General features: G+C 41.8%; 1 protein-coding gene across 1 annotated transcript in view; it reads left to right on the plus strand.

Annotated features, from left to right (window-relative positions):
• Positions 1–371: 371 nt before the first annotated feature.
• The window catches only part of LOC123754669 (uncharacterized), a 103,905-nt gene continuing 89,380 nt past the window's right edge, over positions 372–14,896 (plus strand). Inside the window, exons 1-2 of the mRNA XM_069326261.1 lie at positions 372–503; positions 14,376–14,558. Of these exons, the coding sequence (XP_069182362.1) occupies positions 14,389–14,558 (170 nt within the window). The 5' untranslated portion in view covers positions 372–503; positions 14,376–14,388. The remainder of the gene's footprint in view (positions 504–14,375; positions 14,559–14,896) is intronic.

Consider the following 14,896-nt stretch of genomic DNA (forward strand, 5'->3'; position numbering starts at 1 on the left):
CGAAGCACCAGGAGGCTGTTTATAACAATAACAACAGTTAATTTGGAAAATTATATGCTTGTAAACTGTTAATTAAATGTAACCAAAGCCGTCAAAGATTGAGGAAAGATGTACACGTTCGTAAGTACATGCGTAAATGTTTCGTGAATCTGGGCGCGCAGAGCTCTCAAAGGTAGCCCAATTCGCTACTTGTAGCCCAATCTTGCGACACTGCCTGCATGAAGCAATACAAAAAATGTTTTGACTTTGTATACCAAATCTTTAGACACATTTACAACAATGCTAAAATTTCATATTATAAAAAAGTAGAAAGTATTTAGTGTGAAAGAAGATATATAAAGATGAGCATAAATTATTAGAGAAAACGTGGTAAATGTTTTGGGTTTGTAGCGCCTTGAGGAGCCAGAGTGTACACAGTGTGGCGTCCGCGGCCTCTCAGTCGTCTCCAGGCTCTCCGCACTCCACAAGTCTCTCAACCCTTGTATTTGAAGCACTTTGAACAGGTTAGTGATGGAGCTTGTGATCCCGCACAAGATATATGGAAGGGGTTGTATAGACAAAATATAAATAATGAGCTTTTGTAAGTCAATTGAGGATTAACTAGAAGCTTCGGATGAAGCTTTTAGTCGATCCTCAAGACTTTGGCCCAAGTCAACCAAGTCTTTTTTGACCACCGACCACGGGGCCAGGTTGGTGGACCACGGGCCCCCCCAGGCCCCGTGGCCAACCATACGGCCCCGTACATGTTTTTGCACCAGTCTTGGACATTTAGAAGTCATCAAGACTGTGATACTCGTCAAAACATTTGACAGAGGGACCTGACACGCTGTGCTCCAAGTCATCACCAATTTACATTTCTGTTCCTTTGTTGTTGTTGTCTTGCATACAATGCACTCGTGCTGGCCAACAGCACGCTTTGCAGCTGGTGGTAAATACCTTAGATTGTGTGTGACAAAGGCATGAGAATGGCTTATTCACATAGCTGGAGTGCATGGGGGGAGTTGTGTAAAACCCTGGTTTGTGCCTCGGAGAGGCTGCAGGATCCAGTAAGTTCAGTAGAACTTTGGTTTCAACTCTTTTTGACGATGTCGTAGCTCAGTCGATTAAGGCAGGGTCTGGGATGCTCTCGGACGCATGTTCGAATCCTTGTCACGGCCCTTGTGGATTTGTTCATTTGATGCATCACGCAGTTGTAATTTCTGTGTGTAGTGTAGTAAAGGCATCCTTGAAAGCGAGCCTGGGTGATGTGTAATACCGGGTTCAGAATGGGCCTCTGTATGCCAGGAATTACTTTGCCAAACTTCTCTAGTAATTATGTCACTACAGTAAAACTGAACACACGGCAATTTCGTTTACCACCTGTTTTGACAAGATACATATTGTAACTTTTCAGCATTGTTACGTCAACAAGGTGGAAAAACATTTTCTTGGTCCACTTCACTGTTTTCCGTACATATTCCACTGCCCCCACCATCATATCACATTTATCCACCAAACGTATGTTGATGTTATAGTCCAAGACACAACCTGGCTTATAGATTATTTGTTTTGTTGTTCTGTTCACCTTGCCACTGTCCACCATTGTACTGTCATGAACAGTGGTCAACATGTTCACTTCACGCCTCTCTTTCCACCGCACTGGAAGCATTGCACCTGTTTTTCTTAGCTCGCAGTCACCAACCTGCATAGCAGTGTGAAACACTGGCATTTTCCTTCGTTTTGCCTTCACTGTGCCACACACTCCAGTTCTATTATCAAGCAAGAACCTGGTTGGCAAGGGACTGGTATAATAGTTGTGTACAATATGTGGCCCTTGTTCAGATATGGTGCAAGCAGTGACTTCATAACACTACCTGAGAAGCCATGTTGGTCATTAGCAGGAATGTCTACATTTGTACCCGTATACATTATCATGTGTAACACAATTCTTGTTTCACAGACTACAAAGCATTTCAATCCAAATTGGTGGCATTTGGAGGGAATATACTGCTTGAAGGGAAGATGTCATTTGAAAAGCACAAGGGATTCGTCAATCACCAGTTTCTAAGCTGGTACATAGAAATCCTTGTACTTTCCAATAAGTTAATTCAGGACGTGCCTTACCTTCCAAAGCCTATCATCATCATTCCGGTCTTCATCATTTGCAAAGTGAAGACACCTGAGGATTATCGAAAATCGGTCTCGAGACATATATTTGCCGAACATCAGTGTTGGAACAGTATGGTCTTTGCTCCAATAATGGTCGATTACGTGTTTGACACAATGTTTCATCAACATACACAGTGCCAAAAACACATACATTTCACCTAAAGTCGTATCTTTCTATCGCTGTAAACGTGAAAAATTGGATAGCTCCTCCTCATGAATGAGATCAGCCGCATATTTGTTAGTTAACTGAACAATATACAGTATCCACTCAATTTAACAGCCTATATGGGACTGAGCCCTAGTCGTTATTTCCGGAGCTCCATTATTTCCGAAGTTAAGTCGGGTCGGGTAATTTTTCAAGTAACATTCAGGTAGGATATATTTTATACTGTATAACTAAATAATTTTATACTGTATAAATTAAATAAAGTTCATTGTGTAATTGCATTCCAATTTAGTGCCACACCGACGATTAAGCCAGTTGTTGGCTGCTGCATGGATGATGTGTGAACACGCTCTGATCAAGTCCAGATGGCTGGGAAAAAATTGATTCATTCCTTTGTATTGCAAAATATTTCATGTATCAATCAGCAAGTTAATATTTTCTCAATAATATTTTAGAGATGTGTTTTGATTTACCCTGAACAGTGCAGGTAATGTATTTTTAATGTTACAACACAGGCTGTGGCGGCCATGCCATAACAATGGGGATCGAGCCTTGTCACTGAGAGCTAGCCAAGACGAAATATTTTGAGCTCACCTATTCTCTGCTGACGATAGAATATACATTTGCAGAGACTAATATGTAGCTTTTGTTGAAAAAAAAACAATTAATATCTTGTAATACTATAATAAAATTGGTAAATTGACTTACTTTTAATGAAGCTGAAGATTACGAAGCTGTGAAGATTACGTCATCCTCTGCAGCGCTTGTTTTATATTGTTTATATTGTATACAGGGTACATACTGTATGTACACTTATTTTCAGGCATATTTTAATAGAGTATCCTTCTGTTTCTTGATGTCACTTACTGTACTTTTCCCGATGTTAAACTCTGCTGCTGCTCGTGCATGAGAATATCCTTTATCAAGTTTCTTAATTAACTCCAGCTTCTGTGCAACCGTCAGGCGCTTCCTTTGGGTAACTTTTGGCATTTTTGTAAATTAAAAAGATCACAATTACAGTACAGTAATATCCTTCACAATTGAAGCTAGCCGCGCGAGTTCACGGTAAACAATGGGAACACATGGCCCGGCGGAGTACATACTAGGTCCGTGGGAAAAAAAATACCTAGTGTCTCTACTATAAAAGGTATTTAATAAGAAAACAAAGACTTTTGCTTAATAAAAACTGTTTCAAAATATTTTATTAATAATAATTTACAATTTTCTTCATTAAAGTGAATCATTTTAAAAGAAAATTAAGATGTAATATATGACTGGAGGATCCAGGTCGGTGGCCTGGTCGCCATGTGAGGGGACGCTGATGCCACAACAAACCCAATACCGACAGACCGTCGGTAATATCGACCGCAGACCGGTATAGCAGGCTCCAGATACCGGTCTCCCAAACCGGTCGTTAATACCGGCAGATCGGTATAAAAGAGGCCGTTAAATTGAGTGGATACTGTATTCTATGCACGGCTCATCGAAATATGCAGTAAAGTAGTCCATTTCACACATCGGGACCTGTATCAGGGAAAAGGTCTGTAATCCCAAAATCTGAATCATAAGACAGGAATTTGTGGAACAAAATCTGTCCCATCACTCCACACAAAAACATCTGGTGTCTTTCGAGAGCCAATAGCGGCACCATGGCGAGGAAACCGTGGACCAGCAGCTGAAGCCGGTCTAGCAACAGTAGGGGCGGGCAGGGATGGTGACGAAAAATTACTTGATGTTGAGGGTCTTTGTTCATCAGCGTCTCTGTGGTCGCGTCAGCTGGCTGGGCCAGATGTTGCTGAAGCGAGAAAATGTTGCTTGGCAACACCACACACACTCCACTGGCACTAGCAGCACCCAAACAATTTTCTGATTCAAAGTCACTAAAACCAGAAAATGATTCACCTTCCTCAGACTCATCGACCACAACATCTAGACAGTGGTACCTCGGCTTACGAGCACCCCAGGTTACGATTTTTTCGGGTTACGAGCAGGATTTGCATTTGTATCGGAATACGAGGGTTGCCTCAGGATATGAGGGTGTTGATACAAATGGATTAATTCATTTCCCATTATTTCTTATGGGGAAATTAGCTTTGGTTTACGACTTTTCGGGTTACGAGCCATCTCCAGGAACGGATTAAACTCTTAAACCGAGGTACCCCTGTACAGTACAACCTCGATTCAGCACACTATGGGACCATCCCCAGTGTGTTGGAGCGTTGGATTCGTTGCAAGAGGTAATTACCTAAGTGTAGTTACAGGATGAGAGCTACGCTCGTGGTGTCCCGTCTTCCCAGCACTCTTTGTCATATAACGCTTTGAAACTACTGACGGTCTTGGCCTCCACCACCTTCTCCCCTAACTTGTTCCAACCGTCTACCACTCTGTTTGCGAAGGTGAATTTTCTTATATTTCTTCGGCATCTGTGTTTAGCTAGTTTATATCTATGATCTCTTGTTCTTAACGTTCCAGGTCTCAGGAAATCTTCCCTATCGATTTTGTCAATTCCTGTTACTATTTTGTATGTAGTGATCATATCACCTCTTTTTCTTGTCTTCTAGTTTTGGCATATTTAATGCCTCTAACCTCTCCTCGTAGCTCTTGCCCTCAGTTCTGGGAGCCACTTAGTAGCATGTCTTTGCACCTTTACCAGTTTGTTGATGTGCTTCTTAAGATATGGGCACCACACAACTGCTGCATATTCTAGCTTTGGCCTAACAAAAGTCATGAACAATTTCTTTAGTATATCGCCATCCATGTATTTAAAAGCAATTCTGAAGTTAGAAAGCGTGGCATAGGCTCCTCGCACAATATTCTTTATGTGGTCCTCAGGTGATAGTTTTCTATCTAGAACCACCCCTAGATCTCTTTCTTTATCAGAATTCTTTAAAGATTTCTCACATAATATATAGGTTGTGTGGGGTCTATGTTCTCCTATTCCACATTCCATAACATGGCATTTATTAACATTAAATTCCATTTGCCAAGTGGCGCTCCATGTACTTATTTTGTCGAGGTCTTCTTGAAGGGCATGACAATCATCTAAGTTTCTTATCCTTCCTATTATCTTAGCATCATCAGCAAACATGTTCATATAATTCTGTATACCAACTGGTAGATCATTTATGTAGACAATAAACATCACTGGTGCAAGAACTGAACCCTGTGGTACTCCACTTGTGACATTTCTCCAGTCCGATACATTGCCTCTGATCACAGCCCTCATTTTTCTATCAGTCAGAAAATTTTTCATCCATGTTAGGAGCGTACCTGTCACTCCTCCAATATTTTCCAGTTTCCAGAACAACCTCTTATGTGGAACTCTGCCGAAAGCCTTTTTTAGGTCCAGATAGATGCAGTCAACCCAACCATCTCTTTCCTGTAATATCTCTGTTGCTCGATCATAGAAACTGAGTAAATTCGATAGACAGGATCTTCTAGATCGAAAACCATACTGTCTGTCTGATATTAAATCATTTCTCTCCAGGTGTTCTACCCATTTTAATTATTTAGTTATTTAGTTATTTTTAATTATTTAATTATTTAATTATTCAGTTTTAATTATTTAGTTTTAATTATTTTTTCCAATATTTTGACTGTTACACTTGTAAATGATACCGGTCTATAATTAAGGGGGTCTTCCCTGTTTCCACTTTTGTAGATTGGAACTATGTTAGCCTTTTTCCACACATCAGCTACAACTCCTGTATTCAGGGATGCCTGAAAAATCAGTTGAAGAGGAATGCTGAGCTCAGGTGCACATTCTCTCAGAACCCATGGTGAAACTCCATCTGGACCAACTGCTTTGTTCTTATTTAGCTCCTTGAGCATTTTTTCCACTTCGTCTCTAGACACCTCTATGTGCTCTATGTTGTTCTCTGGAATTCTTATTGTATCTGGTTCTCTGAAGATTTCATTTTGTACAAACACTCTTTGGAACTTTTCGTTTAATGATTCACACATTTCCTTTTCATTTTCCGTGAATCTATTTCCCATTTTCAACCTTTGAATATTATCCTTTACCTGCAATTTGTTGTTTATGAATTTATAGAATAGTCCTGGTTCTGTTTTACATTTGTCTGCAATCCCTTTTTCAAAATTTCTTTCTGCCTCTCTCCTCACTGCCGTGTAGTTGTTTCTCGCATCTTTGTATCGCTGGTATGTTTGGGGGTTTGGCCTCTTCCTGTATTGATTCCATTTTTGTGTCTTTTTGTCTCTGGCCCTCTCGCACTTTCTGTTGAACCAATCCTGTTTCCTAGTTCTGCTTCTCTGTTTTGGTATAATTTTTTTTGTGCCTTTATCATATATTACACAAAACCTGACATACATCTCATTCACTTCCTTGCCTAGCAACAAGTCTGTCCAATTATACTCACTAAAAAAATTTCTAAGGTTGCCATAATGTCCTCTCCTAAAGTCAGGTTTTTCATTTGCATCGACCGTCATATTTTCTTCCAGATTATAACGCATTGCATACTTTATTCCCAAAAAGACATGGTCACTTTTACCCAAGGGAGGAAGGTACTGAATGTTAAATATTTCTTCCTCCTTCCAGGTAAATATCAAATCTAGCATGGAGGGGACGTCCCCTTCCCTCATCCTCGTAGCTTGTTTACCATGTTGATACAAGAATGTTTCCAGGATGAGGTCTACAAATTTACACCTCTTGAAGGTGACCTTCAAGAGGCGTTTGCTTCAGTTTTTTTTCTTGTACACAATAAAAATGCATTATCATATTATTTACTGTACCTGTATATTACTACTCTACTAAAAAATAATGTTACATTTGTTATTTACCTTATTGTTGGAGTTTATGTTCATCTTGAAGTCTCGTGGAGTTGTGAATGCTGTACAGTAAATACGTACTGTAGTGTATGATTAACACTGTGTTGATTAAGTACTGTAATTCTGCTGTATGTTGAGTACTACAATACAGTTTATGAAAACTATTGTACAGTATACTAAAATTACTGCAACTTTAGTTTTAATACTATATACACACTTAAATTTAACACTTGTTTTAACTGTTCACTCCACATACGATGTTTCTAGATGTTTGCATCAGCTTTGCTGGTGCTCGCTGCTGCTGTGTTGGCTTCAGCTGCTTCTGAGCTGGTGCAGGCTGCTGTTATACTGGTGCTGGGTACAGCTGTGCTGTGCTAGGTACAGCTGTGCTGGTTGATTTTCTGCTACTAGTTCGTGAAAAATATTGACTCATTTAAATTTGTTTCCTTCCTTTTGTCATGTCCTTGAGACAAATATCTTTCATCATCCTTAGGTGTTGTAATAACCCACTAGCTTTTGTCGATTATTCTTCCACCGGCGGACAAACACGTCACTCGCAGACAAAGCTAACGGCACTGGGTGCCTACTGTATGAACGCAGATTGGGTCTATACACCCTGCAGTAGGCTGGTGTTGAACCATCGTGCTGCGCAGAGTTTATTGTGAAATTCCCCTGATACGCATGAAATAAAGTGTTCCCAAAAAATTCTTTTTCTTTGTAAAATGATAAATTCCCTTCCCTGAACATGTCTATGGATAAATAAATACCAAATTCCACTTACTTAGGCTGTGGGGATGTGGACAAGGTGCGCTGTGACGTTACCAGGGCCTGGTCGCCCGTGCGTGAATCGCCCAGACACGGTCGCATGGGCCATTCAAGTACCGGGTGTTGCCAGAAATATATTTTCAATTATTTGTTTTATGTATTTCCAATGCGGTTTTGTTTTATTTCTTTTATCGTATATGATGAATACTGTACTTGTGTCCTTTACAATATGTATACAGTATAACGTTCATAATGTTCCATGGAACTGTGATACATGTGTCGGTAATATGTCTACAATAAATGTTTATTGTCGCAATATTACCTGTTAAAAATTCACTTTAATTACAATATGTACAGTTTCACACACTATTTACACAGTAACACACTGTATTACACACTCAGTACTTCGGAAGTGAGTAATAATCAACGAAGTAGCCCATGGTACACAGCACAACTTCGCTCTCAGTGCACCAGGTACAGATAAATTTTCGCTTCCTGTTTCTTCATTCTGTGTGCTTGCAAATAACGCACTCACGTACACCCTTGGCTTTAGTACTTGTAGGTTGTATATAGCCAAGCTTCTAAAGAGTAAGGTAATATTGAAATGATTATAGGAACAGATCAATTTGTAAGGTAGTCTTGAAAAGATTGCTTTGTATGGTCCCACACAGGAAGAGATTCAGCTTGCCTCAAGAGTGTCCGTCAGTCAGAAAGATTCAGGTATTCTTGAAAATATCTATGGAAAACACCACCATGGAAGCCGCTAACATTGTTCATCTATGCTACTTGTATCAGATGCATCATCACTGAATGCAGAAAACGATTCATCTATGTATCATCTAAATAAATTGGAGATAGCATAGGATTGCAAGGGTGACACTCGGAGCTACAACTGGATACGCTCGCTGTATAGTCCTCATAGGTGCTGTATCGCTTGCATCCGACCTTTGTGTTAGGTCCTTATTGCGCCTAGCTTCACCAATATTATGACCCTTATGTTCTTCAAACAATTAGGTTTGAATTTCAACGACCGAGCGTTATCTTTCAACACCGCGTTGGACAGGTGTTTGGGGGCCAGAGGCGCGTGCGCCACCCCATGGTTGCTCATTCAGTACTAACCCAGCCAGCAGCCCTAGGGCATTCTGGGAATTTTTTCCAAGCCTCTCACTGGAGGTCCTAAGAGTTCATTTCGTACACAATCAACCGCGTACACATTTAGGATTGGTACCGAAAAATCAAAGAGTTTTCTCGGTTGGCGCAGTTTCCCACAGTTGCCCATTGTTTCTCGCCGGCGCCCAGGATCAAACCCGGGACCACAGGATCACAAGTCCAGCGTGCTGTCCGCTCGGCCGACCGGCTCCCTGAGTTCCCCATGTGCTCGCCATGGTGTCTGCCAGATAACTGAGGCCTGTACACAATGGATTTGCTGGATTTTTTTCCCAGGTGGCGTTTGTTTATGGTCAGGAGCGGCTCGATGATGGCTACCGCTGACCCCCGACACCTGTCTGGTGCCTGACAGCTGAGTGGAGTGCTTCGGATTCGTAGTCCTGAGGTTCTGGGTTCAGTCCCCGGTGGAGGCGGAGACAAATGGGCAAAAAATTTCTTTCACCCCTGATGCCCCTGTTACCTAGCAGTAAATAGGTACCTGGGAGTTAGACAGCTGCCATGGGCTGCTTCCTGAGGATATGTAACAAAAAGGAGGCCTGGTTGAGGACTGGGCTGTGGGGACGCTAAGCCCCAAAATCATCTCAAGATAACTTCAAGAGAATAACTACTCTCCCATGTGGGGCGTTTAAAATCTAGCGCTAGACACTTGATCGTCTATTGATGTATTGCGCGGTATCGGTAATGTTATTCCCATTATCTATACAGTATATGTATTGTGTGGTCTAAGGGTTAAGGGAAAATTCCACTGTAATCATGTTTTCTTTGAACGAGTTAATAAATTAATTTGTTAGTATTCTGCAATGTACCTCGGCTTACGAATGCCCTGCTTTATGAACTTTTCGGGTTATGAGCCCGATTTCTTCGGAAAATTTGAATTGGGTTACAAACTTTACCTAGTTCGTAATTTCTAGTGAGAAAAATGAGAAAATCGAGCAGTGAGCCAGAAGCAGGTCTTAGTGGTATGCAGGCAAAACATGCCCTAGAAGACAGGGGCTGATGGGGGGGGGGGGCGCAGTGGCTGAGTGGACAGCACGCTGGACACATGATCCTGTGTTCGGAGGTTCGATTCCTGGTGCCTACGAGAAACAATGGGCAGTTTTTCACCCTGATGCCTCTGTTACCTAGCAGTAAATAGGTACCTGGAAGTTGGTCAGCTGTCACGGGCTGCTTCCTGAGGTGTGTGTGGGGGAAAAAAATAGTAGTAACAGTTGATTAACAGTTGAGATGTGGGCCAAAGAGCAGAGCTCAACCCCTGCAAGCACACTAGGTGAATACAAATTTTTTGGAACACGACATCAAATTTGTTGTAAAATTTGAATTGGCACACGACAGTTTACTTGGAAGACAACGTCTGTTCATACATGTATGGGTTGAACGAGCACGTGGTGCTGGGGGTGCGGGCCGAAGTGCTCTCAGTTGGTTTACAAGTCTATCCCGTGTAGTGACGACCGATCTTGAATTCATTGTAAAGAATTTCATTATTTTTCTGCTCTTTTTTTTCTGAACAGTAAAGTTCTTGTTACTGTATATATTATGCCATGGGTCCCAGGATGGTGAGGGGACTGGATGGATGGTGACATCACTAATAATCATTACATAACCCTTGTTGGGACCCTCCCCTGAAAGTAGAGTGATGCAGCCCGGACCTCGTGTGTCCTGCGCATGCGCTGTGTGTGATCATTTTGTTTATGGTCGGTGTCCTCATGTTGATTTTCCGCGACCTTTATCACGGGTGGTACGCTGCTCTCGCTTGTGTTCTTTCTCCAGTCATAGCCTCCTCGATACTGGGGAAGTTCTGGATTTTATATATGGGGAACTCGTCTAGTTCTTTTCTCTGCATATGGGTGTGGGGAGGCTCGGAGTGGTGCTGCCACCACCTTTACACTACACCTACTCTTATCCTGCACACGCATCTCTGGACATGCTCCACTAGCGATGCTCCCAGAATGTTACACAGCTGTGTTGTGACATGATAGTGCCTACAGGTGAGATTATATGATCTGGTGACACTGTCCGCCAGGCACTGGTTCTCGCTTTTGGAATTAGTGTTGGGTACGGTTTGTACTGTGTTGCTTGGCCTCTTTGCTTGCATCTTAACATGACCTTAACCTGTACGTATATGTTGTTCATTACACTGTGGGGCGCAGCCCTGGATTTTGGTAACTTTTGGTTTTGTCTTTCAGCGACTGGATCTTTTCTGGACTCTGAACACTCACTCATTTCTTGACTGTCATTCAGTGCCTGCCTGCACCCCTTGTATGTACGCTACATATACATATACATGTATATTCCTATACACCTCGCCATCCTCCAATAAGTTGGAAAGGATGTTACCTGTGATTAGGGAATGGATTTTGGTGCTAATGTGAGGTTGGCTTCTCTCATTAGCACACAAGTTTGGGGCGAGTGTATTGTTTACCCTTGCTACAAGTCTTTGTGTATATGGTTGTTCATGTACATTCTGTTGCCAATTGCTTCCTGGTTCTTCTTAGTTCTTCATGTTACTTATGCTTTTGTCTCTATCTTCCAGTGCTTGAACCATATTTAAGGTTTTTTCACTGCATTTTTACGTATTACTACCTCTATACTACACATTGTTGTGCATCTTGGTAGGTGCATGTTGGCTATTCATATGCTCGTGCTAGGTTGGGCGGTGTTCATGTTCAGTTCCCTGTTGTTGAACAGGCCCAGTGTTCCATTATGGGTCTGAGTTTTTCATCTCCTTGTCTCACTGTCAGCTTCTGTGTTGCAGTATCTGCTGCTGGATGTAGTTTTTGGATCACCCGCTCCTGCCCCTACAGTTCCTTTTCGCTGGGGAAGTGAGAGCTAGGGTTTTGGCCCTGGCTACGGCCTTTTCCTTGTGTTCCTTTTTTGGACAGTACATTTTTGTTTTGGTACCGTACATGTCCTACGTAGTTCCTCTCATTCCTTCCTCTGCGATGCCTACGTAAGTAGTTCTGCCCTGCTGGCTGGTGGTGCCACTCCTGCGGGTTGCGGTGTCATTGTTTTTCGCTTCGAGTTTTGGTACGTGGTGTTCGCTTCCTTGTTGGCCTCTCCCTGGGCCATGGTTCTTAGGTTTTCATAGCCATTTTGTCCTTGCTTTCTGCGGAGTCTGCGGTTCAGCAGTTTCTGCAAGCGGCTTTTTCTCGTCTTTCGCTGTCAGACTTATTGTTGCTTTGGGGGTCCCTGGGGTGAGGGGGGGGAATGCCTCCCGGATGGGGCATGTCTGCTTGGCCAGGTTTGGGTTCCTGGTTTCCTGGTGACATTCCTTTTGGTTCCTTGACAGCCTTGGTTCCGGTGCTGCTAGCTCGGTGTCCGCACCCAGGGGTTTTCCCACAGCTCCGCCTCTTTTCAATTATCAGATTTTCAATGACAAGGTTAGTTTGGTCTTCTCCTCAGGTCTTCAAGTCTGGTGATTTTGACTCGTGTGTCTCACCATCTGTTAGGTGATCAGGTGGCTTTGATGGTGTCCCTCCTACGTGCTTCCCTCCCTCCGGTCAGTGGTTTTCGCGTATTCAGCCACTGAACTATGGTGTGGATCGTGGTGTGGGGGTCTGGGGCTCTCCACTCCCCCTCCCGGGGAGGGGGGATTTGCACAGACATGCGGTGCAGCTCATGTGACATCATGCTCGTTTCCATTTGGGGAGTTCTGTCCACTCGTTTGTCTATTTTCGTCGCTTTAACCAGAATAGGGGTTTGTTTTGGGGCGCTTAACTTTCTGGGCGCCTGTCCCGGTCGATGGCAGATATAGACAGCTCCAAAATTACATGTGCATTTCTATTGGCCATTGCTCCTCGTGACTGAGTGGAGTCAGGTTCTGGCTAGTAGTCCCTGGTAGGCCTAGAACTCCACCCACATCGACTGATGCCAAAGTTAGGGATATCCATATCAGCCTGGATAGCTCCGGGAAGCCTCTGGGACTCCCCCAGAAAATGGCGTTTCATTACATTCAACGCTGGTTTTCTCAGTTTAGGATTAGTCTGTGATCCCCACGCTTCCCTCACCTGTTACAGAGCCAGTTTATTATGGTCGTAATTCCCAGTAAGCCAGGGTAGGTGTTAGGGCTCGTGCATCTCTAGGTATTGGTTTGTCTAGTGTTCAGTTAAGGGGCCAATAGATAGTTTTTGAAAGTTGTTCAATGTCAACCAATTTTTTTTGACTAGTTGTATAAGAAAAGGGCTTCATCTGGTCCAAATCTCGGCATTGTAGCTTAAGTAGGAAGGGAGAAAAAAAAAATGTTGAATTGTTTCAAAAATTTTCCAAAATGGTCAAAAGCGATTATCAAACACAAATATCAACTGAAACCATGTCTGACTCAGCTATCACAATAGCATATATTAAAAAAATTATAATTAGTTTTATTAAAAAAAAATAGTTAAAAAACTTTTTTTTTTTTAATTTTATTTTTCTTATTTATCGGACGATTTGCATGAAACTTGTACACGTGACTGCACGTATCCTATCTGTAAGGGAGCCAATTTTGGAGGAAATTGGTTGATGTCAACCTCAGCACAGATGGCAGCACTTTAGACATTATTTTTTACTTATTTTTTTTCAAGTTACATAAATCTTTGTATAACTTTTTCATTGTTTACTCAATTTACATGAAACTTGCACCTTGTATGTAAAGTTTGTCTTAAATCCAGTGCCAGCATTTTTTCCTAAGTTCATTTATTGATTTTATAATAGCAATAAAACATGATATATTTGCATAATTTTTTGGAGGAACTTTGACGTATTAGGAAAACTAAAGATGTTTTGGAAAATCCCCGGCATCAGATCCTTTATTATATGCTAATGTGTCAGAAAAGTGTCTTAGAAATGATTTCATTTGAAACTTGTGGTTGTTATACGGATTTGAAAATGTGTAAAATTCGTTGAAAAAAAAACAAAAAATCTCCCTTTCTATTTAGGCTGCAGTATTGAAACTTGGAACAATTGTAGCCCTTTTCATATACAACTAGTCAAAAAATATTGGTTGACATTGCACAACTTTTAAAAAACTCTCTAATTGGCCCCTTAAATGGTGCCACTGAGGGTCACTATAAAAAGGGGTTTTATTACTGTCAAGGCTTCAGTTTATTATGGTTGTAATTCCCAGTAAACAAGGGTAGGTGTTAGTGGCCTCGTGCATCTCCGTAAGCATTAGTTTGTCCAGTGTTCAGTTACATGGCGCTACTGAGCGCCACCATAAAGACAGGTTTCATTACTGTACTTTCAAGGCTTGATTTTTCTTCACTTTACTTATTTAATCTGCTCTGTCCATAGGACTTAATATTCTATACAAAGTATTTATTCATAAAATTGTGTACTTTTAACACTTTTTTTTAATTGATTTCCTTAGATTAGCCATCAAGATGAGTGTGGACACTAACTGGGATATTGAGTCCTATCGTGCTGCTTATGAGAGCATTGAGCACTGGTCTCTGAAGCAAGAGTTTATGGAAGCCCATAAAGATAAGATTCCAGAGGACCGTCTTGTATGCCTAGCCCAAGTGTTTGTTAACATCGAGTTGCTGGGTTGCAGGTGAGTTATGATCAGTATTACTGTACTTTAATTGTATGATTTATCTCTTGTGAAGTACACTACTCTATATGGGAGCAGAGTAATTAACCTTATTTCTGTGGGGAGCCCCGTCGGCTCCCTGAAGCTATCCAGACTGATATGTGCGATGTTAGTTTGGGGTCATCAGTCACAAGAGTCCTTATGCCTACAGGGGACCACGTGCCAGAACCTGGCTCCCTCAGAGAGGTGCAGGGAGCAATGGTCTATGAGCATTTTACATTTAAAGTAGGCCATAATTCCCATCAACTGGGGAAGCACCCAGAAAGATAGGTGAAACAAAAAAGATCATAATTTGGTCA

This window comes from Procambarus clarkii, chromosome 18 (assembly GCF_040958095.1).
Source record: "Procambarus clarkii isolate CNS0578487 chromosome 18, FALCON_Pclarkii_2.0, whole genome shotgun sequence".
NCBI classification, from domain to species: domain Eukaryota; kingdom Metazoa; phylum Arthropoda; class Malacostraca; order Decapoda; family Cambaridae; genus Procambarus; species Procambarus clarkii.